This window comes from Podarcis tiliguerta (genome assembly GCF_965153285.1).
Source record: "Podarcis tiliguerta genome assembly, chromosome: 18".
Taxonomy (NCBI): domain Eukaryota; kingdom Metazoa; phylum Chordata; class Lepidosauria; order Squamata; family Lacertidae; genus Podarcis; species Podarcis tiliguerta.
This window is the reverse complement of record NC_139551.1, coordinates 8,913,853-8,936,125: the sequence shown is the minus strand read 5'-3', so window position 1 is coordinate 8,936,125 and position 22,273 is coordinate 8,913,853. Positions and strand designations below refer to the sequence as shown.

The window sequence follows — 22,273 nt, the reverse complement described above, 5'->3', positions numbered from 1 at the left end:
CGTTTAAGGCTACTTATTTCCTTACATGCAGATCTGCCTGTTTGGATATCTGAACCTTTTGGTGCGTAGAGCGAGGCTTGGGCCTGCTACACAGACTCGTGTTTGGATAAGTGAATCTTCGCATAACCAACCTTTGGATAGCAGGAGCTGTGTGTATATTTAAAGCAAACAAACGCGAATCCTAACAATGCCAAAAAAGGAAAAAGCTATCAGCACTGTTGCCTGTGCAAAAATAAAAAACAAAAAACCCGGATTGCAAGAGACGAAACTGACAAGCTGGTGAATTTCTGCTGCACATGTCTCTCTCCGCGCCCAAGACGACTGACACAGACTTCTCTCCCAGGACCAAGTAGGAGCCTGAGAGTGAATAGCTTGTCAACTTTGCCGTCCTCCTAGTCGCTTGGCTGGTCTCGCTCGCTTCCTTGAGGTGCAGCTCGAGAGGCGGGCGGGAGAACGAGGCGGGGGGGGTGTGGAGAGGGATGAAGGTGCTGGCTCACACAGACAATATATATTCCGCACGGCGACTTAGCAACTGCGATGCTAAGTCTGAAAGCCAGCAAGCCAAGGGCTTGGACGGGGAGCCTTTAATCTCTCCAGTGGTGCGATTAATCAACTAAGGCTTTAATCGCAGATTAACAACAAGCCACTGCCCAGGGGATTTGGTGCTCTTGAAGGAGTTTGGTGGGGTGGGGAGCAAAATAATAATTCAGAGGCGGACCGGTGCTTCCGTGGGCATAAATTGGGACAGGGCAGGGGGTAGAAAGGGGTCTCTGTCTGCCACACTAAGGGAGAGCTACTCCTTTGTTTGGCCATCGCATGTTTTGAGGCACCAATCCCACCCTGGAGTCCGTAATAAAGCCAGCAGCATCCGGCCGTTAAGGCAGAGTAGATGGGAAAGTTGCGGCCATCAGTCGCTGCTGTTTAGGGGCCTCTTGGGGGCATCGGTTGAATCACTGCAATGCACTCTATGTGGGGCTGGTCTGGAGCCTGCAGCCAATGCAGAACATGGCGGTTAGACTGCTTCTGGGGGCAAATTACCGGCAGCGTATAACACCCTGATTGCGGGATCTGCACCGGCTTCCGATTTGCTTCCGGCCCAAGTTTAGGTGTTCGTTCTAACAGCTGAGGCCTACACAACTCAGGATAGCAACCTTTTTATCTAGACAAACCTTTAGAAAGCTTGCATGAGTTTTACTCTAGCCTACTGTGGCTTTTGGGACGCGGGTGGCACTGTGGGTTAAACCACAGAGCCTAGGACTTGCCGATCAGAAGGTCGGCAGTTTGAATCCCCGCAATGACGGGGTGAGCTCCCGTTGCTCGGTCCCTGCTCCTGCCAACCTAGCAGTTTGAAAGCACCTCAAAGTGCAAGTAGATAAATAGGTACCGCTCTGGCGGGAAGGTAAACGGTGTTTCCGTGCGCTGCTCTGGTTCGCCAGAAGCGGCTTAGTCCTGCTGGCCACATGACCCGGAAGCTGTACGCTGGCTCCCTCGGCCAGTAAAGCGAGATGAGCGCCGCAACCCCAGAGTCGGCCACTACTGGACCTAACGGTCAGGGGTCCCTTTACCTTTACCTTACTGTGGCTTTTACTTTCTAAATCATGGCTGCAATTTCTAAAGTGACCGTTTTATTGTTTTATCTTTTTTGTTTTTGCAAACTGGTTTGAGGGTCATTGTCCCCTAAAATATGTTAAGGATTTCGCCTGGTTGTAAATGTTTTTAATTATCTTGTGTGCGAATTACCACAGTGAATTATCTTATGTGTGAATTACCACAGTGCTTAGAAGGCAATTAACAAATTGATGGTATTATTATTATTATTATTATTATTATTTAAAGGTAAAGGACCCCTGGACGGTTCAAGCCAGTCAAAGGCAACTATGGGGTTGTGTCGCTGTTACAATTTCGGAGTTCACTGTGCTATTACTCTCCCTTGCAGCTTCCTTGCAAACTGCTATTCCGAATAATGCTTCTCATTGGGGTAGTGAGGGGGGGGCATTGGGGATGAGTCTGCGGGACCTAGTGGGTGGTGGCCCCCCAAAAAAGTTCAGAAACCACTTGGCACCATTAGAAGCTGGCCTTGAATAACTGCCACCACCCTCAAATTAAGAGGAAGAGAGGGAGACAAAGGATACACAATAAAAACTCAGAAGCTGTGTTTTGGGGCTAAGTCCTGTGCTAATGCCAAGGATTTAGGGAGGCGGGAAACTCCAGCTTCCCATCCAATCAGGAGACAGCCCATCCACAGAGGCTTAAGCTTAGCGTCAAAGGATGGCTGAGCAGCCCTCTTTCCATTCCAAGGTGCAAATTAAGCAGGAGGAGAATTTGCAATGGATTATTTCCTTTCGCAGGGTTTGTGTTGCCGGTTCCGGGATTGCTCCCGGCTCCTCAGCCGCTGGCTGCGAAGGGGCTTACCTGCAGTGGACAGAGATGGGCCCGTCTTGGCCAAACTGCTCCTTAGTTTTATGCACCTGCCCGATGAAATCAATGAAGCCTTCGCCGGACTTTGGCACGCCTTGCTCCGGCCAGTCCGTGAACTGGAACTGGCGCACGGTCCGTGACTGGCCATCCTGGAGGTGGAGAAAGGGGGTGGAGAAGGGGAGAGGGAGGAAAAAACACAACACCTCTCTGTTAGGCTGGGGTGGGGGAAATGCGAGGGAATGAAATTGAGTTTGAATCCTGTAAGCAGGAAAGCGAGATTTTTGAGAGCTGAGCGATGGCTGTAGACTTGAGCAAATTTGATTTGGGTTCTTTCAAACCCCCAGCTGGCCGGCGTTTCCTCCGCTGCCAAGCTGGCCCTGCCTATGGAGGATGAATAAAAGATTTTAATTTAACTGTATTGCTTTTTCCTCCCACTCTCCCTCCTTCTCAGGGGCAAGGGGCAAGCCTACAAGGCTGCTTCTCTTCCACTTGGCTCAGATTTTCGGCCCTCCCTTAAAAAGTCTGCATGAAAACCCACCAGCCTTCTAACACATGCACATTTTTGGAGATGCAATTTCCCCTAATGCAATAAAGTTTTGACTGTTATATGCATTTTCATGCACACTTGACACCAGGGCGTTTTGTTTTTTTTTTGTTTCGTTTTGCATTTTTGCACACGAAGAACTGCATGGCAACATTTGACACCAAACTGGGAGGGGTGGCTAACATCCCAGAGGACAGGATCACACTTCAAAACGACCTTGACAGATTAGAGAACTGGGCCAAAACAAACAAGATGAATTTTAACAGGGAGAAATGTAAAGTATTGCACTTGGGCAAAAAACATGAGAGGCACAACTACAAGATGGGTGACACCTGGCTTGAGAGCAGTACATGTGAAAAGGATCTAGGAGTCTTGATTGATCACAAACTTGACATGAGCCAACAGTGTGATGCGGCAGCTAAAAAAGCCAATGCAATTCTGGGCTGCATCAATAGGAGTATAGCGTCTAGATCAAGGGAAGTTATAGTGCCACTGTCTTCTGCTCTGGTCAGACCTCACCTGGAGTACTGTGTCCAGTTCTGGGCACCACAGTTCAAGAAGGACACTGACAAACTGGAACGTGTCCAGAGGAGGGCAACCAAAATGGTCAAAGGCCTGGAAACGATGCCTTCTGAGGAACGGCTAAGGGAGCTGGGCATGTTTAGCCTGGAGAAGAGGAGGTTAAGGGGTGATATGATAGCCATGTTCAAATATATAAAAGGATGTCACGTAGAGGAGGGAGAAAGGTTGTTTTCTGCTGCTCCAGAGAAGCGGACACAGAGCAATGGATCCAAACTACAAGAAAGAAGATTCCACCTAAACATTAGGAAGAACTTCCTGACAGTAAGAGCTGTTTGACAGTGGAATTTGCTGCCAAGGAATGCGGTGGAGTCTCCTTCTTTGGAGGTCTTTAAGCAGAGGCTTGACAACCAGATGTCAGGAGTGCTCTGATGGTGTTTCCTGCTTGGCAGGGGGTTGGACTCAATGGCCCTTGTGGTCTCTTCCAACTCTATGATTCTATGATTTGGAGAAGTGCAAATTTCAAATCATTTGTTAGGCCCGCACATCGTTTTGAAAAGTGTGACCCGGGTAAATTCACATTTAAATGCGAAGCGAATTGAGTTCCCCCCATCTCTTTACGTACGCCAGCCACCCTAAGCTCCTTTTTGTAGCAAGGGCAGGTTGCCCTGTATGTTTCTGTGTGCGCTTAAACAGCCACACACACGAACAACAGGAAACCATTTCCAATCAGACACTTTCTGTACAACTGGCGACGGTGTGTTCACGCATCCCAAAACGTAATAATCTTTTGAAATGAGTTCAAAGAAATTACACAGTGGGAGACAGGCGGCTGCTAGGAGGAAACTCAGCAGCGGCTCCATCGCCAGAGCTCACACAGCACGAATGGCGGGGGGCCTTGCATCGTGGCGGAGAAAAATTGCGATAAGCCGACAGGAAGGAAAACAACATCATCAGAACAGCCAGCGAGGGAGAGAGCGAGCGAGAGAGGTTAGCAAGAGAGATGCATTGTTTCAAGAGAAAACAGACAAAGTTGAGTGAGGACCAAATCTCGGGAGTTAAGAACATCTGCCAGGCATGCAGAAGGTATCCGTTTCAATCCTCAGCATCTCTAGGCAGGGAGAAATACATCTGAGTCCCAAACATCTGGCAAACCCTCACTGTGATCAACTCCTGCCCGGAAACCTATGTGGATCCAGGATTGGGACTCGGCTGCAAATAAAACACTTTAAGTGTGCTTTAAGTGCAATATACAACGTGTGACACTAGATGGTGATGATGAGCCTTGTGGAAAATTCAATGTACAGTAGTACCTTGGAAGTCGAACAGAATCCGTTTAGGAAGTCCAAAATGTTCGGAAACCAAACCGCAAGCTTCTGATTGGCTGCAGGAAACTCCTGCAGCCAATTAGAAGCCGTAGAAGCCCCAACGGACATTCGGCTTCCAAAAATAGTTCGCAAACCGGAACACTCACTTCCGGGTTTGCTGCGTTCAGGAGCCAAAAGGTTCGACTCAACTAAGTACAAATGTATTTTTAAAAAGGCTTTTAAAATAGCGTTTTCAGAACGTTTTTTAAATGTGTGTGTAGATCCAACCTTGGCCTCCACAGTCACTTATGGACTCACTGCTAAGACCTAAGCTCAACATCAAAAAAACCAAGATCATGGCCACTGGTCCCATCACCTCCTGGCAAATAGAAGGGGAAGAAATGGAGGCAGTGAGAGATTTTACTTTCTTGGGCTCCATGATCACTGCAGATGGTGACAGCAGCCACGAAATTAAAAGACGCCTGCTTCTTGGGAGAAAAGCAATGACAAACCTAGACAGCATCTTAAAAAGCAGAGACATCACCTTGACAACAAAGGTCCGTATAGTTAAAGCTATGGTTTTCCCAGGAGTGATGTATGGAAGTGAGAGCTGGACCATAAAGAAGGCTGATCGCCGAAGAATGGATGCTTTCGAATTACGGTGCTGGAGAAGACTCTTGTGAGTCCCATGGACTGCAAAAAGATCAAACCTCTCTTCTGAAGGAAATCAGCCCTGAGTGCTCACTGGAAGGACAGATCCTGAAGCTGAGGCTCCAAGACTTTGGCCACCTCATGAGAAGACTCCCTGGAAAAGACCCTGATGTTGGGAAAGATGGAGGGCGCAAGGAGAAGGGGACAACAGAGGACGAGATGGTGGGACAGGGTTCTCAAAGCTACCGGCATGAGTCTGACCAAACTGCGGGAGGCAGTGGAAGACAGGAGTGCCTGGCGTGCTCTGGTCCAGGGGGTCACAAAGCGGCGGACACAACTAAACAACAACAAAGTTTAGGCTAAGTCTGCTGCAACTGGATTTCTTATGGACAGGGCCAATCCTGAATGTATTGGATTTGTGGCCATTATGCTCATTGCCTTTAGTAAATTGCATGAAATGCAATTGCCTGTGGTCTATTTTGGGGTGGAATCCTACAACGTGTTTAAGTTTTTACTCTTCTAGCTGTATGCTGGAATCTGCTCTGGATTAATATTGAGTAGAATTTGGTGACGATATGGCTGACCAATGGCCTTCCTTGGCGTGCTGAGCACCAACGGCGCTGAGTGTGGACTCACCCTGGCATCGGTGACCTTGAACTCCCGGAGGATATATTGAGGCATGTTGTATTCAGCCATGGGGTCGACCACAAAGTACTGGTACCGGGCGGACCTCTCAGCTGGCCAGTATTGGTGGCACTTTTCCTGTTGGCCCAAAGAGAAGGAATCAACACCCTCTTCGTAGCTCAGCTTTCGCCATCTGCTAGAGACACACCCCTTCGCCCTGGCCCTTTGTGGACACTCAAGAGCAGCCGTTTAGCACACGGTCCTTTCAGAAGAGTCATCGAGCCATGCCCCCTGGCAACCACACCCCTCTTAAGATCACACAGCCTTCTAAGCTTATACATAATCTTATAATCACCGTATTTTTCGCTCTATAAGACGCACCAGACCATAAGACACACCTGGTTTTTGGAGGAGGAAAACAAGAAAAAAAATATTCTGAATCCCAGAAGCCAGAACAATAGGGATTGCTGTGCAGCGAAAGCAGCGATCCCTTTTGCTGTTCTGGCTTCTGGGATAGCTGCGCAGCCTGCATTCGCTCCATAAGACGCACACACATCTCCCCTTACTTTTTAGGAGGGGAAAAGTGAGTCTTATAGAGCAAAAAATATGGTACTAAATAACAACAATTAGCATTGCGACGATCAGGGGATATCTGCCCTTCAGCTTGATCTATTTCCTCTGCACGGTTGATTTGGAATCCTCCGATAATCCTAATTTTAAAGAGTGTTTTCCTTGGTGTTCCAGCGTAGGTAACAAAACTTGGCACGCCCTTCTCTTGAAACGGAAGGAACCTTGTCTTTTCGGCGTTCCTAAATGGCTTAACTCCGGACTTCGGAGGACTACTCCTTGCTGTTCTCCAGAATGACCCAAGGAGCCCATCTTTGGCGGCCAATTCCCCTCCTTTCCCTCAGTACAAAAGGCAAAGGAGGCCCCCAGACTCCCCTTTCTTGCTGATTCGGCAGCTGTAGGATGCTGGAGACGGGGACCCCCTGCTACACAAACGGCAATGGGTCTTGGACCCCAGAGCTCTGCCCGTTTTGGGACCCACACCCTAGCTGTGGTCACAATTTGTTTCGACTGCTCTATATGTTGCTGCAAGGCAGCCCTTAGACCTCCCGGCAAAGGCTGCAGTAGCGATCACAATTTAATACCACAGCTACGAAAGAAGGCTCACCTGGCTTCTGCAATCTATCCTGCTTGACCTAAAAATACAACCCCCCGTTTGCATTCCCCACGGAAGCTCCGGGAGCTAAACATAGTACAATTAGGAAAAACAGGCTGGGTCTGCCTAGGGAGATGCCAAGCTGCAGATTTTAATGGAGGGCAGAGAGTTGTCCCTGTGTCACTGACCCGGCTCTTAAGACCCAGAAATGTTTTGGACGTAGTTCCCTGCCTGCTCCTTCCCTCCACCTCTTCCGGGACTTCTATCTGATGGCGAACATCGCCAATGTCCCTTTCCCCCATTTCTGCTTGCCCCCTTTCCCACGATTCTTTAGGGAATCTGTGGCAGGTGAGAATTCTACCACTGAACCACCAATGCAATAGCTTATCTTAAAGTTTTCAGTGCTGATACACCTATCACATTTATAAATTGTAAATTTATGTCTGTACATTGTTTTAAATGTTTGTTTTCCTTCTGGGATTGTACCCCCAAGTGTGTTTTATAAGCTGGTCCCCCACCATAATAAATTGTCTGTCTGTCTGTCTATCTATCATCTATCTATCTATCTATCTATCTATCTATCTATCATCTATCATGTCTATCATCTATCTCTCTATAATCCATTCATCCATCCATCCAACTAACTAACTAACCAACCTCATCTCTTTTCCTCTATCCTATCTATCTATCAGTCTATCTATCTATCTATCTCTATATCTATCTATCTATCTATCTATCTATCTATCTATCTATCTATCTATCATCATCTATCTATCTATCTATCTATCTATCTATCATCTATCTATCATATCTATCATCTATCTCTCTATCATGTCTATCATCTATCTCTCTATAATCCATTCATCCATCCATCCAACTAACTAACCAACCTCATCTCTTTTCCTCTATCCTATCTATCTATGTATCTATGTATCTATCATCTATCATCCATCTATCTATCTATCTATCTATCTATCATCTATCTCTCTATAATCCATTCATCCATCCATCCAACTAACTAACCAACCTCATCTCTTTTCCTCTATCCTATCGCTATCTATCTATCTATCTATCTATCTATCTATCTATCTATCTATCATCTATCTATCATCTATCTATCATCTATCTCTCTATAATCCATTCATCCATTCATCCATTCATCCATCCATCCAACTAACTAACCAACCTCATCTCTTTTCCTCTATCCTATCTCTATCTATCTATCTATCTATCTATATCTATCTATCATCTATCTATCTATCAATCTATCTATATCTGTATCATCTATCTATCTATCATCTATCTATCTATCTATATCTATCATCTATCTATCTATCTATCTATCTATCTATCTATCTATCTATCTATCTATCAGATAGATAGATAGATGATAGATATAGATAGATAGATGATAGATAGATATCTACCTATCTATATCTATCTATCTATCTATCTATCTATCTATCTATCTATCTATCTATCTATCATCTATCTATCTATCTATCTATCTCTATCTATCTATCTATCATCTATCTATCTATCTATCTATCTATCTATCTATCATCTATCTATCTATCATCTATCTATCTATCTATCTATCTCTATCTATCTATCTATCTATCATATCTATCATCTATCTCTCTATAATCCATTCATCCATCCATCCAACTAACTAACCAACCAACCTCATCTCTATTCCTCCATCCTATCTATCTATCTATCTATCTATCCGCACGGTGCTTTAAATATCCAGTGCAGATAGGAGCTTCTATCTATCCATCTATCCATCTATCTATCTATCTATCTATCTATCTATCTATCTATCTATCTGCACGGTGCTTTGAATGTCCAGTGCAGATAGGAGCTTCAAGCTACGGACTCCAGGGCATGACGGGGAGATTCTCTCATCTCCTTTCCGCCACCGCCAGCCCGCCTCCTTCGGCTTACCCGCCCCATCTCTCGTAGTTTGGTCAGCATCACGACAATGGTGGAATTGTTCTCCCACAGCATCCGCCAGAAGTCCTCTGTGGTCTCCGCCAGCGGGCCTTGCGTGGCGATGTACGCTCTCTGTTGCCTGCCAGGGAGAGAGAGAAGGCAAACCATCATTAAAAACACACATTGGCTTCTGCATACAGGACTTTTTATATGTGGTGGTCTTGTAAGTAAGGTTAAAACTTACTGGGAAATGATATACAATGAATTGAAAAGGATGTTCAAAATAACTTTTATTTTTAAAAAAAACCCAACAACAACCCCAGAATATAAATAAATAATAGTATAAATAATTTTGTATTTATACCCTGCCCTTCCCGGTTCAGAAAAGAGGGCTCAGGGCGGCTAACAACAAATTTAAAACACTTAATTGTGATACAACAAAAACCAGCATAAAATACAGTATAAAAGCGTGAATAACGATAAATTCAAAGTTCTAAAATCAATTTAGGGGGAAATCCATCCAGTAAACATTAGATGATCACCAGGGCTAGCTGGCTAAATTAATCCTGTTTGGGCCAGCGAGGAGACCAGGGGAAAATTAGCTGTGAGATCCCAGAGCAGGGAATCTTCATAAAAGGGGAGAGGGAGGGAAGGGAAGGGGAATAAAAGGCTATGTTCAAATTGAAAGCCAGGCGGAATAGCTCTGTCTTACAGGCCCTGCGGAAGGAGGTTAAATCCTGCAGGGCCCTGGTCTCATGGGATAGAGCATTGCACCAGGTCGGAGCCACCACTGAGAAGGCCCTGGTGGAGGATAGTCTGACTTCCTTAGGGCCCAGGACCTCCAAACTATGATTATTCATGGACCTTAAGGCCCTCTGCGGGGCAGACCAGCTTTTCTTTCGGGAATTATAGGGACAGAACTACCTAAATTGCATAGAAATTTATTCCTGTATGCTACTACAGCAGCAAGAATGCTACCTAAAGAAGCAGAAGTCCCAATAAAGGAAGAACGGATACAAAAACATATGGAATATGCAGAAATGGCAGAACTTGCCGGAAGAAAAAGAAATCAAGGTAACAAACATTTTTTATAAAAGGATGTTAACGGTTTATTGAATATTGACAGATAAAATTGCAAACAGATAAAAACACTAGCAGGGTTATCGTAATAACCTGCAGTTTCACAAGAGTATATATTTACAGTAGATAATTAAATGAGAAAGTTGAATGAATTTGGATATGCAGAAGATATAAAAAATAATAAATTTAAGGAACTGCAGAAAGAGGGGGGGGAGGAAGTCAAATTTTGAAATGTTAAATTGATTGTAAAACTAATGAAATGTATAAACTTGAAAAGTATAAATAAAAGCTTTTTTTTTTTAAAAAAAATAAAGACCTACATCTGAGGGACCGTATTCCATCATATGAACCTGCCTGGGTTTTGAGATCTTCAGGAGAGGCCCATTTCACGGTCCCGCCAACTTCACAGGCCTGCTTGGGGGGGGATGTGGGAGAGGGCCTTCTTGGTGGTGGCTCCTCCCAGCCAACTCCCTCAAGAATCCTGTCTGGCTTCCCTCCTTGCTGTCCTTCCACCAGCAGGTGAATATTTTCTTGTTCCAAGAGACTTTGGGGGGAACTGACTGCTTTTAAGGAAAGGGCTGGTTCTGTGTTGTTTTTTATGGTGATTGTCTGTACGTCTATAATATACATGTCACATGCCATAAAGGGACCCCTGACCATTAGGTCCAGTCATGGCCGACTCTGGGGTTGCGGTGCTCATCTCACTTTATTGGCCGGGGAGCCGGCATACAGCTTCTGGGTCATGTGGCCAGCATGACTAAGCCGCTTCTGGAGAACCAGAGCAGCGCACGGAAACGCCGTTTACCTTCCCGCCGGAGTGGTACCTATTTATCTACTTGCGCTTGACGTGCTTTCGAACTGCTAGGTTGGCAGGAGCAGGGACCAAGCAACGTGAGCTCACCCCGTCATTGCGGGGATTCGAACCGCCGACCTTCTGATCGGCAAGTCCTAGGCTCTGTGGTTTAACCCACAGCACCACCTGTGTCCCTTCGTCACATGCCATAGGTAGATGATAATCACACAATGACGTGTTGCTAGGGGTGGAGCGAGCCTCCTGCATTGAATTCTGCCCCCTTAGCTATTTCTTAAGGAAGAAGGGGGGAGGCCCATTAACCCTGTGTTGGAAAACGAGGAGGGTGGGCCCAGTCGCCCCTCCGGCCGGATCCAGCGAGGCTCTTTGCAGGCTCTGCAGCCCAGGAGATGCCTGAGTCTTACCTGTACCCATCGATGAAGCTGGAGTTGATGTAGTCGGACCCCTCAACCCCTCGGATAGGCTGCAGGCAGACCCGCGTGGTCTCATATGGCATGATGTTGACAAGGCGATTCTTGAATTTGTTGCATGGGAGGTTGGCACTGATGAAGCGGGAGGTGTGGGCTTTGGAGTTGGCGAGTCTCTGGCGTGGAGAGAGAGAGAGAGAGAGAGAGAGAGAACGAAAAGCGTTAACCACCCAGGAATGACATTGTGCCAGCAAATACCGTATTTTTTGCTCTATAAGACTCACTTTCCCCCTCCTAAAAAGTAAGGGGAAATGTGTGTGCGTCTTATGGAGCGAATGCAGGCTGCGCAGCTATCCCAGAAGCCAGAACAGCAAGAGGGATTGCTGCTTTCACTGCGCAGCGATCCCTCTTGCTGTTCTGGCTTCTGAGATTCAGCATTAAATATTAAAAACTTCTCTGAACAGGGCTGCCTTCAGATGTCTTCTGAATGTCAGATAGTTGTTTATCTCTTTGACATCTGAAGGGAGGGCATTCCACAGGGCGGGCGCCACCACCAAGAAGGCCCTCTGCCTGGTTCCCTGTAACCTCACTTCTCGCAATGAGGGAACCGCCAGAAGGCCCTCAGAGCTGGACCTCAGTGTCCGGGCTGAACGATGGGGGTGGAGACGCTCCTTCAGGTCTAGTGGGCCATTGAGGGCTTTAAAGGTCAGCACCAACACTTTGAATTGTGCTCGGAAACGTACTGGGAGCCAATGAAGATCTCTCAGAACCGGTGTTCTGTGGTCCCGGCGGCCGCTCCCAGTCAATGTTTACTTGAAACCCCTAGGTATGGAGGCCGGCTGCTGGAAGCAGCTCACCTTGAACCCCCACCTGCATCTCACCTTGAATTCGAGCTCCATGCCCGTGACGTGCTCCCCAACCTCTATCTGAGCCAGTTTCTGAATGTAGGTGTACAGGTTGCGAGCAGGGACTTCTGTGTTCCCGCAGGCGACTGCTTCCAGCAAGGAGTCGTGTATGAAGCTGTACTGGTCCTCTGTCTGCACCATGTAATTTCTCTGCGACCTCATGAGAGTGACGTGGCCGTAAATGTCCACCGTCTTCTCGTGTTTTATCCTCTCCAACATGGCGTCGATCACGATGAAGCAGCCCGTGCGGCCGACTCCAGCGCTGAAAGAAGGCGGACACAGGAGGTTGGGCAAGAAATTATGAGTAGAAGAGCATCATTTTTTAAAAAAATGATATTTATTAAATATTTAATAGTTACAAAAAGAAAAAAGAGAAAAAGAAACAATAAAAGTTTAACAAACAATACATCAAAAATAATAATAATAATACAAATACCACAAAACAACAAGAAAAAACTAAAACATTTAAAAACACACCCAAATTTCATTTCATTATCTTTCATATGCTTGTTTCTTCGACTTCCTCGCACCTCCCTTTTTTGTATTCTAATTCAGATTAGCTGGTTCAACAAATCCTTTCCCTCTTTCTCAATTTTTGTTCTATAATTTATCCTAACACAATTTAACTTTAATTTTTTTCCACTTTAGCGCATTAACAATGAATATTCGTATAATTCTTAATAACACTTCTGCTAAAACCATGTAACTTCATTCCAATATTCTTCTAACATTCATTAATTTTGCAATATTTCTGTAAATATACTTTAAATTTTTTCCAATCTTCTTCCATCGAGAAGAACATCAGTTGGAATTGGAAAAAAACTTGAGGATATAAGACATGGGGAGGCACACTAAGGGACGCAGGTGGCGCTGTGGGTTAAACTAGAACTAGATATTTCAAATCATGTAACCCTGACCCATAGCAGTTCCTGCAAAGCAAGCTTGAGTTGATTTAATCGAGAAGACCCCGGTCCCTAAAAGAGCGCCTTCTCCAATTATCAGCTATCTTGTGCCTTTTCGGTGGTTCCCCCACTGGGGGGGTTGCCCAATTAGCCCCTGACCTGTGACAGGGCCTTTTTAGTGGTGGCTCCCTAGTTGTGGCATGCCCTCCCTTGGTGGGGTACACCGGTCTCCATCACTGTTAACACTCAAGAGGAATTTATAAACATTCCCGTTTGCTCATGCATTTGTTTGGTAGAGGGATACCGATCTCAGCAACCCTAAGATCACTGGATGGAAGAACACTTTTAACTGGAAAATGCTTTTAGATGTTTTAAAACTATTAAAAAGTTTTAACCTGTCTGATGGTGGTTTATACCTTGTTCCACACCCCCCCCCCAAAAAAAACCCTGACCAAAAAACCCTAATCCTGTCTTTTAAAAACGGTGTTTTAAGAGTTTTCTTTGTCTTCTATTTTAAGCCATTTTTGTTTGTTCTTATATAATTACTCTTATTATTATTATTTATTAGTTCGATACACTGCCCTTCATCCGAAAATCTCAGGCAATTCATTGTGTGTTGCTTTGAGAGATCTTGGGGTGGGGTGGGTGAAGGCACCCAATGAATTTAACAAGGAACAATAATGAAAACTGTGTAACTACGTTTGCTTGCCTGGGCAATTGGGGGAGGAAAGGTGGGATATACCATATTTTTCGCTCTATAACACGCACCCGACCATAACACGCACATAGTTTTTAGAGGAGGAAAACAAGAAAAAAAATATTCTAAACGAAACAGTGGATGTATGATTTTTGTGGTTCATGCTGTAGCCACAGACATGTGATCTGACAGTGAGTTTGGAGTAGCCCAATGCAAAAATCCTGAGGATCCATGCTTTGTAACCACGTTTTTGCACCACTGCGGCCCCAGGCAACAGTGGGTGCGTGATTTTTTTGGTGCAAGCTGTAGCCATGGACATGCTATGTGAACTGATGGTGAATTCGGGGTGACCCAGTGCAAAAATCCTGAGGATCCATGTGGATCTGTGCTTTGTAATCACGTTTTAAGTGGGGAGGGAAGGAAAAGCACTCAAGGGACAAGGGACACGCGTGGGGTGGGTGGAGAAGGATGCTGCTAATAATGCAGAAGAGGGGTTTAACGGGAGAAGGAACACGTGTGGGGTGTGTGGAGAAGGATGTTGCTAATAATGCAGAAGAGGGGTTTAACAGGAGAAGGAACACGTGTGGGGTGGGTGGAGAAGGATGCTGCTAATAATGCAGAAGAGGGGTTTAAGGGGAGAAGGAGCACGTGTGGGGTGGGTGGCGAAGGATGCTGCTAATAATGCAGAAGAGGGGTATAAGGGGAGAAGGAACACGTGTGGGGTGGGTGGAGAAGGATGCTGCTAATAATGCAGAAGAGGGGTTTAAGGGGAGAAGGAACACGTGTGGGGTGGGTGGAGAAGGATGCTGCTAATAATGCAGAAGAGGGGTTTAAGGGGAGAAGGAACACGTGTGGGGTGGGTGGAGAAGGATGCTGTTAATAATGCAGAAGAGGGGTATAAGGGGAGAAGGCTCCTCTCCTCTCCCGCTTTAAAACAAGCAGGCTCTGCTTTTCTCCCTCCTCCCCGCTCATCCCCGGCTTAGCGAGCTGAAAAACTTTGCTGCTATTTAGCAAGCTGAGTGGGGAGGAGAGAGGGACAGAGAGCCTGCTTGCTTTAAAGGAGCCAACCGGACAGGAGCCGCTTACACTCGTGTAAGCGGCTCCTCTCCTCTCCCGCTTTGCTCCTTTAAAGAAACAGGCTCTCTGTCCCTCTCTCCTCCCCACTCAGCGGCTCTTCTCCCGCTTTGCTGTTTCAAAGCGAGCCACGGAGGAGGGGAGGAAGGGGAACCATGGATCCTCTGCTCACGACTGCAGCAGATCCCCCCCGCCATCCGTTGGCATTCCCTCCATAACACGCACAGACATTTCCCCTTACTTTCTAGGAGGAAAAAAGTGAGTGTTATGGTGCAAAAAATACGGTAAGTTCAATTCAACACACACACACATACACACCTGCAGTGCACAACAATGGGCCCTGCATCCGGCGGGTTGCAAGTTTTCACTCTCCTGAGGAAGGCCAGGAATGGGGTCGGGTACTCGGGGACACCGTGATCTGGCCAGGCCGTGAACTGGAACTGCCGAACCTCCCGTTTCTCGCTGGATCCGTTCTGCGATAGGTTGGGGGTGGAGGGAGAGGAGAGACGACAGCGTGAGTCGAAGCTGAGCCAATGCGCAGAGCAACGGAGCAATCCACAGCACAAAGGGAACCTCTGCAAGGCATAGGCGTCTCGAATGGGGAAGGAAATCCAGCCTTTGCTTTCTGTGTTTCTGCACCTCTTACCTTGTGAAGTGAGAAGGTTCGGACGCAGAACGTGGCCAGCTCAATTGTATCCAGCAAAGTGACCTGAATCATTCCGTACGTCTCAGTGCCCCGGCCCGGCCAGTACTGGTCACACTTTATCTGGAAGGAAATAATACATTATTATCATTATCATCACCATAAAGAAAGCTGATAGCTGAAGAGTTGATGCTTTTGAATTCTGGTGCTGGAGGAGACTCTTGAGAGTCCCATGGACTGCAAGAAGATCAAACCCCTCCATTCTGAAGGAAATCAGCCCTGAGTGCTCACTGGAAGGACAGATCCTGAAGCTGAGGCTCCAAGACTTTGGCCACCTCATGAGAAGAGAAGACTCCCTGGAGAAGACCCTGATGTTGGGAAAGATGGAGGGCACAAGGAGAAGGGGACGACAGAGGACGAGATGGTGGGACAGTGTTCTCGAAGCTACAAACATGAGTCTGATCAAACTGCGGGAGGCAGTGGAAGACAGGAGGGCCTGGCGTGCTCTGGTCCAGGGGGTCACGAAGAGTCGGACACGACTAAACGACTAAACAACAACAGTGGCTCTTTGGAAAGTGGCAGCACCATCTCAAATCTGTCCGTGCATCCGTGTGGTCAGCATAGTGGTTACTGAGTGTCGGACTAGGAGCTGGGTTTGAATCACCATTCAGCCATGAAGCTGATTGGATGAACTTTGAGGACCCGGCACTGCCTAACCTACATGGCAGGGTTGTTGTGAGGATTAAACGAGGAATTTGTGGGGATTAAATTGCCTCCTTGAGCTCATTAGAAGCACAGAACAAGAACGAGGTAGGTTTCAAATGCAGTAAATAAATGCAAAACTAGACGGTGCGAATTGGTTGAAACGTGACTTTCTTTCTTGCACGAGCAAATCTGAGCACTGAGCCACCCATGTGGGGGAATTCTCATTCAGCCAGCCTCTGTATGCATAGCCCTCACATTTTCAAAGTGTATTTTCAAGGCCATAAGGACTAGAAACCTGAACTAAACACGTGAGGGGTTTTCAAGGAAGCTGAAACCCAGAACCAGATTCCAAGGTTTTCGCTCCAGATTCCACACCTGTTAAGAAAAATTCCACACCTGTCTTTTTTGTAGGGGGGGGGGCATTTGCAACTTTTTCGTTTTCTTAAAAAAAGTACTTGTTTTAGAAATAAACTTAAAAATCAAGATCTGCTATCTAGTTTATCGTGACCACCTTTTAAGCTGATCGAACTGTTCTTAATCAATTAAACCACTGGTTTGAAACCCTTTTTTGGGCCACCTGCCCCCTTGGTTTCATAAGCTCGCCCCCCCAGCGCCCCCCACCCTACACAAATCATTATTCAGAAGATTAAGATATATTAAGATATTAAGATCAAGGGATTTGCTGATCAAATATATGAATTGAAACACAGTGAGGGGAGGTGTGGGGAAGTCTGGGAAATAAGTAAATGCAAGGAATATTATGAAATGGAATTGTTTTTATCTGTTTCTCTGTTTTTCTTTTTTCTTCTTCCTTTTTGTGTTTTTCCTTTTGTCGTTTTGCATTTTTTCTGTTATTTTTTATTTTTTATGTAAAAACCTTAATAAAAATATTTTAAACAAATCATTATTCAGAATAGCGGTTTGCATGACATACCCAGGAAGATAATAACACAATACAGCTTGAAACAGTCATGCATTTACTCAAAATCCAATTAAAATGTGAGCTTAATTAAAGGACATTGACGAACCTGATCCAGGGGGGTACCAGCTTTTCAAAGTTTATACCTCCGACACCCCCCTGCCTCTTAGTGCCCCCCCCAGGTCATCCTACCTCACCTCAGGGACAAGAACTCTCTGGGATACCAGGGTGCAAATCCTCCACTCAGTCATGAGAGCTCCCTGGGTGATTTTGGGTGGCCTACCTCGCAGGTTAGTTGGAGGGATTAAAAGAGGAGGGGGAGAAGGACTGTTTACACCACACCTTGAGGTCCTTTGGAGGAAAACAATGTGGCAAAAATGCAATAAACAACAAACCAGTGGATTACTGGTGACTGGGAGCGGCCGCCGAGACCATACAACACCGGTCTTGAAAAACCTACATTGGCTCCCAGTACGTTTCCAAGCACAATTCAAAGTGTTGGTGTTGACCTTGAAAGCCCTAAACTGCCTCAAAGGCCCAGTATACCTGAAGGAGCGTCTCCACCCCCATCGTTCTGCCCGGACACTGAGGTCCAGCGCCGAGGGCCTTCTGGCGGTTCCCTCCCTGCGAGAAGCCAAGTTACAGGGAACCAGGCAGAGGGCCTTCTTGGTGGTGGCGCCCGCCCTGTGGAACGCCCTCCCACCAGAAGTCAAAGAGAAGAACTACCAGACTTTTAGAAGACATCTGAAGGCAGCCCTGTTTAGGGAAGCTTTTAATGTGTGATGTATTACAGTATTTTAATATTTTGTTGGAAGCCGCCCAGAGTGGCTGGGGAAGCCCAGCCAGATGGGCGGGGTATAAATAATAAATTATTATTATTATTATTAGATGCCACAGCCCAAGCAGTTGCCCCTTCCCCACCGGAAAGGTGTGTGCATTTTCCTCACCCGCGATTTCTCCTCCAGCTTGGTCATCATCACCACCGTGGCCGAGCGCTGCTCCCACACCATCCTCCAGAAGTCCCCAAAAGTCTCCGGAAGGGGCCCCTGCGTAGCGATGTACGCATTTTGTTTACGGTAGCCGTCGATGTAGTTGGCGTTAATGTAGTCGCTGCCCACGATTCCTGCGTAAAAACAGTCAGAAACCAAACAGCTGCGATGAGCAAATCTTGTCCTCCAGGGACCCTGGGTGATCGGGGCAGTGCACACGTCTATATAATTGTGGAGTCGAAAGGGCCCCCCAGGGTTCATCTAGTCCACCCCCCCTACAATGCAGGCATCTCAGCTAAAGTATCCAGGACAGAAGGCCATCCAGTCTCTGCTTAAAAACCTCAAAGGAAGGAGAGCCCGCCGCCTCAATGCCGAATAGCTCTTACTGTCAGAAAGTTATTCCTTTCTTGCAATTTGAAGCCGCTGGTTTGGGTCCCAGATTCTGGAGCTGTAGAAAACAAGCTTGTTCCGCCCTCCAAGTGACAACAGCCCTTCAGAAATTTGAAGATGGCTCTCCTATCTCCTCTCAGTTTCCTATTATCCAGGCTAAACATACCCAGCTCCCTCAACCGTTCCTCATACGGCTTGGTTCGCCGTCTTTTGCACACGTTTCAGCTTGTCAATAATCATATTAAACTGCGATGCCTGGCGCAGGACACAGAACTCCAGGTGGGTTCAACAACTTATTAAAAACGACTTGGATGAAGGAATTGAGGGGATGGCCTTCAAATTTGCAGGTGACCCCAAACTGGGAGGAGTAGCTGATAATGCAGAAGAAAGAATTAAAGATGACATTAACAGACTGGGGTAAAGATAAAGGGACCCCTGACCATTAGGTCCAGTTGTGGCCGACTCTGGGGTTGCGGCGCTCATCTCGCTTTATTGGCCGAGGGAGCCGGCGTACAGCTTCCGGGTCATGTGGCCAGCAGGACTAAGCCGCTTCTGGCAAACCAGAGCAGCGTACGGAAATGCCGTTTACCTTCCCGCCGGAGCAGTACCTATTTATCTACTTGAACCTTGATGTGCTTTTGAACTGCTAGGTTGGCAGGAGCAGGGACAGAGCAACGGGAGCTCACCCCGTCATTGCGGGGATTCAAACTGCCGACCTTCTGATCGGCAAGTCCTGGGCTCTGTGGTTTAACCCACTGCGCCACCCGCGTCCCTTAACAGACTGGGGAGCTGGGCCAAAAGTAACAAGTGGGCTATGACTAACAAAATGAATTTCAAAAGGGACAAGTGTCTGGTTCTGTACTTGGGCAGGAATAGAAGAAGAAGAAGAAGAAGAAGAAGAAGAAGAAGAAGAAGAAGAAGAAGAAGAAGAAGGGGAGTTTGGATTTGATATCCCGCTTTATCACTACCCGAAGGAGTCTCAAAGTGGCTAACATTCTCCTTTCCCTTCCTCCCCCACAACAAACACTCTGTGAGGTGAGTGGGGCTGAGAGACTTCAGAGAAGTGTGACTGGCCCAAGGTCACCCAGCAGCTGCATGTGGAGGAGCGGAGACGCGAACCCGGTTCACCAGATTACGAGTCCACAGCTCTTAACCACTACACCACACTGGCTTTGCGCAGGTGTGCGCACAGGAGGATTTTGGTCCTCCTGGTTTTGCTGAACGATGACTCCCATCGGTACTGGCCAAAGGGACCATGTTTGCTGCGGCTGACGGGAGCTTGCGAACTCCGTTTGAACGCCTTCATCAGCCCCGGTCTAAATTCCCTCCTTTGCTTTCGTGAGAAATGGCTTAAGCGTTGCAGCGGTGGCAAGAGGAGACAGAGAGAGAAGGGGAACCCTGACTGCAATTCCTATCGGGGCCACAGATGGAAGCAGGGAATTAAGCGCGGCTTTGAAATTAGCAACCGTGACCCCCTTTTAATTACGCCGTCCTGTTATGTGTGGGCGTTCTCTTCCAAGCGCTCCTTTTAATTTAAAAGTATGTCAGGTCAGTGCCGCCACGCTGCTTCGCGTCCCAAGTTAGCAGCAGGCAGGGATCCTCGGAGGGAGAGCGGAGGCACTAATCACGAACCAGGTGGCGGCTGCGGCTGCTTCTCCTGCCGCTGCAGGGCCCCCCATTTATATACACATATACAGTTCAAAGAAATTACCGGTGGCGGCGGAGGAGGAACATTGCCCTTTGGTGTCCGGGGAATCTGCCGCGACCTGCTTACAAGAAAGCCGCTGGGTCTGGTTTAAGGTTTTAACTTGGTACAGGAGCTTTCAGAGGTGGGAGGAAAGCTAATCCCCTTTCCTGGCTCCTGTATGGGGTCAGTGGCGGCCTGAAGCTTTAACCCTCGGCCAGCGGCTTCCCTGCCCCCAGAGAGACGGCAGAGGGAGGCAATTTCATATACCTGGGCGAGGAGCAAGGATAGAGAGCAAGGGAGCTGGGTGGTGAAAAAGCCCGTGAGCGTTTGACGGGATTTCGGGTGGGAGATTGGAGAGGTGCAAGCAAACACCTTTCCCCCTCTCCCCCTCTTTGCAGATGTGAAGCCCAGGGAGGTTTCACGACGAGATGAGCTGTCATAGAAGTGTAGAGATTGAAAGGCACCTGAAGGCCTGCAATGCACGAATAGCAGCTGGGAAGCATTGGAAACAAAAAGGGCTGGAGGTTTTGGGGCCGAAAAAACGCACAGACTGTGCAGGGAAGGCAGAATCTGTGCTCCCTTCTCCGCAGATGTTGCTGAACTCTCAAAGGCCACCATACCTGACCATCGGTCATGCTTGCCACTGGAGCCACTGGGAGTTAGAATCCCAACAGCACCTTGGAAGACCTGCCAATTCTCCATTTCTTTTTCTGGGAGGTGATGAAATTTCCTGATCAATTAGGTGCATAACCTATGGACGCTGCTAAGTGCGCACTGCCCGGTTGCAATCCTGGGCCCATAACCTGTTGTTGGGATACTGCCAGGGAGACAAAGTCCATCATGACTCCACGTCGTCTCCGGACGTCCATCGATCTCCCACAGACACGCAGTATCAGCAATTAGCGACACGAGCTCCAGAAATAGCTTGCCACATTCCAGAGCCGTGCACACTCTATCAGCAGATAATCCACAGCGGAAAATGCAGTCAGGAGAGCATTATTTACAAGTTTATTTCTGCGTTGATCAGAACAAAGAAAAACATGACTGCCTGCTTCAGTGTCTCCGGCAGAGAGTGAGAAACGAAAGCAAAGACACAACATAAACATCCTGTGAAACAGGAAATGCGCAGGCTGTGACACAAACATCCTGCTCCCTTTTAAGGTGGAACGGAAATATCCTAACAATAATAGCCCTGAAAGGTAGATCAGAGTTGACCAGCAAGTCACCTTGAAGCTTCTGGGATCGAGGACTTAAAGGGGAAAGGGGTGGGAGGAGACTCACAGAGCGCTTTGCAAGTCTCCCCGCACTCCCCTTTTAAGAGTGGGGGGTTCAAAAGGGGAGCGCATGGCAACTTGCAAAGCAAAGGATTCTGACAGGTGGGCAGCCCCACTCAACTGTCAATCATGTGATGTCATTTTCTGCCAGTAAGAGCTGTCAAAAACTGTGGAACGGACTCCTTCGGAAGGTGCTGGATTCTCCCTCCTTGGGGGGGCTTTTAAAATGTTACAAATACGAGCTGACAAAAGCTTGAAAAATCTGACCTCAGCCCCTCCTCCCCTTGCGGTGGTTCGTACCTTCAATGGGCAGCAGAATGACGCGGGAATGGTCGTAGGCGATCACATTGGCGTAGCGGTTTTTCGGCTTGTTCACCTCGAGGTTGGAGTGTTCCCAAGTGAACTGCTGACCCGGGTCAATGGACTGCAGGAGCAGAAAGAGAGAAACGTCAGCAAAAATTCCAAAATATAAGAGTAGAAGCTAAAAAGCAGTCAACTTGTCTTCCTTCCAGGGACCGTGACCTGAAAACAATTCACAGGTGCAACCAACTCAGAGCTGGTGTGGTGCAGTGGATATACCGTATTTTTTGCTCTATAAGACTCACTTTTCCCCTCCCAAAAAGTAAGGGG

General features: G+C 47.2%; 1 protein-coding gene across 12 annotated transcripts in view; it reads right to left on the bottom strand.

The window, feature by feature from the left end:
- Positions 1-22,273, bottom strand: part of PTPRS (protein tyrosine phosphatase receptor type S) — a 187,857-nt gene that overhangs the window by 5,225 nt on the left and 160,359 nt on the right. For all 12 annotated transcript variants that reach the window (XM_083421330.1, XM_083421337.1, XM_083421335.1 and 9 more), the window contains 9 exons: positions 21,944-22,067; positions 18,251-18,426; positions 15,683-15,802; positions 15,355-15,509; positions 12,340-12,625; positions 11,456-11,634; positions 9,173-9,299; positions 6,076-6,201; positions 2,413-2,567 (listed from right to left, as the gene is read on the bottom strand). In XM_083421330.1, coding sequence (XP_083277456.1) covers positions 2,413-2,567; positions 6,076-6,201; positions 9,173-9,299; positions 11,456-11,634; positions 12,340-12,625; positions 15,355-15,509; positions 15,683-15,802; positions 18,251-18,426; positions 21,944-22,067 — 1,448 coding nt within the window. The remainder of the gene's footprint in view (positions 1-2,412; positions 2,568-6,075; positions 6,202-9,172; positions 9,300-11,455; positions 11,635-12,339; positions 12,626-15,354; positions 15,510-15,682; positions 15,803-18,250; positions 18,427-21,943; positions 22,068-22,273) is intronic.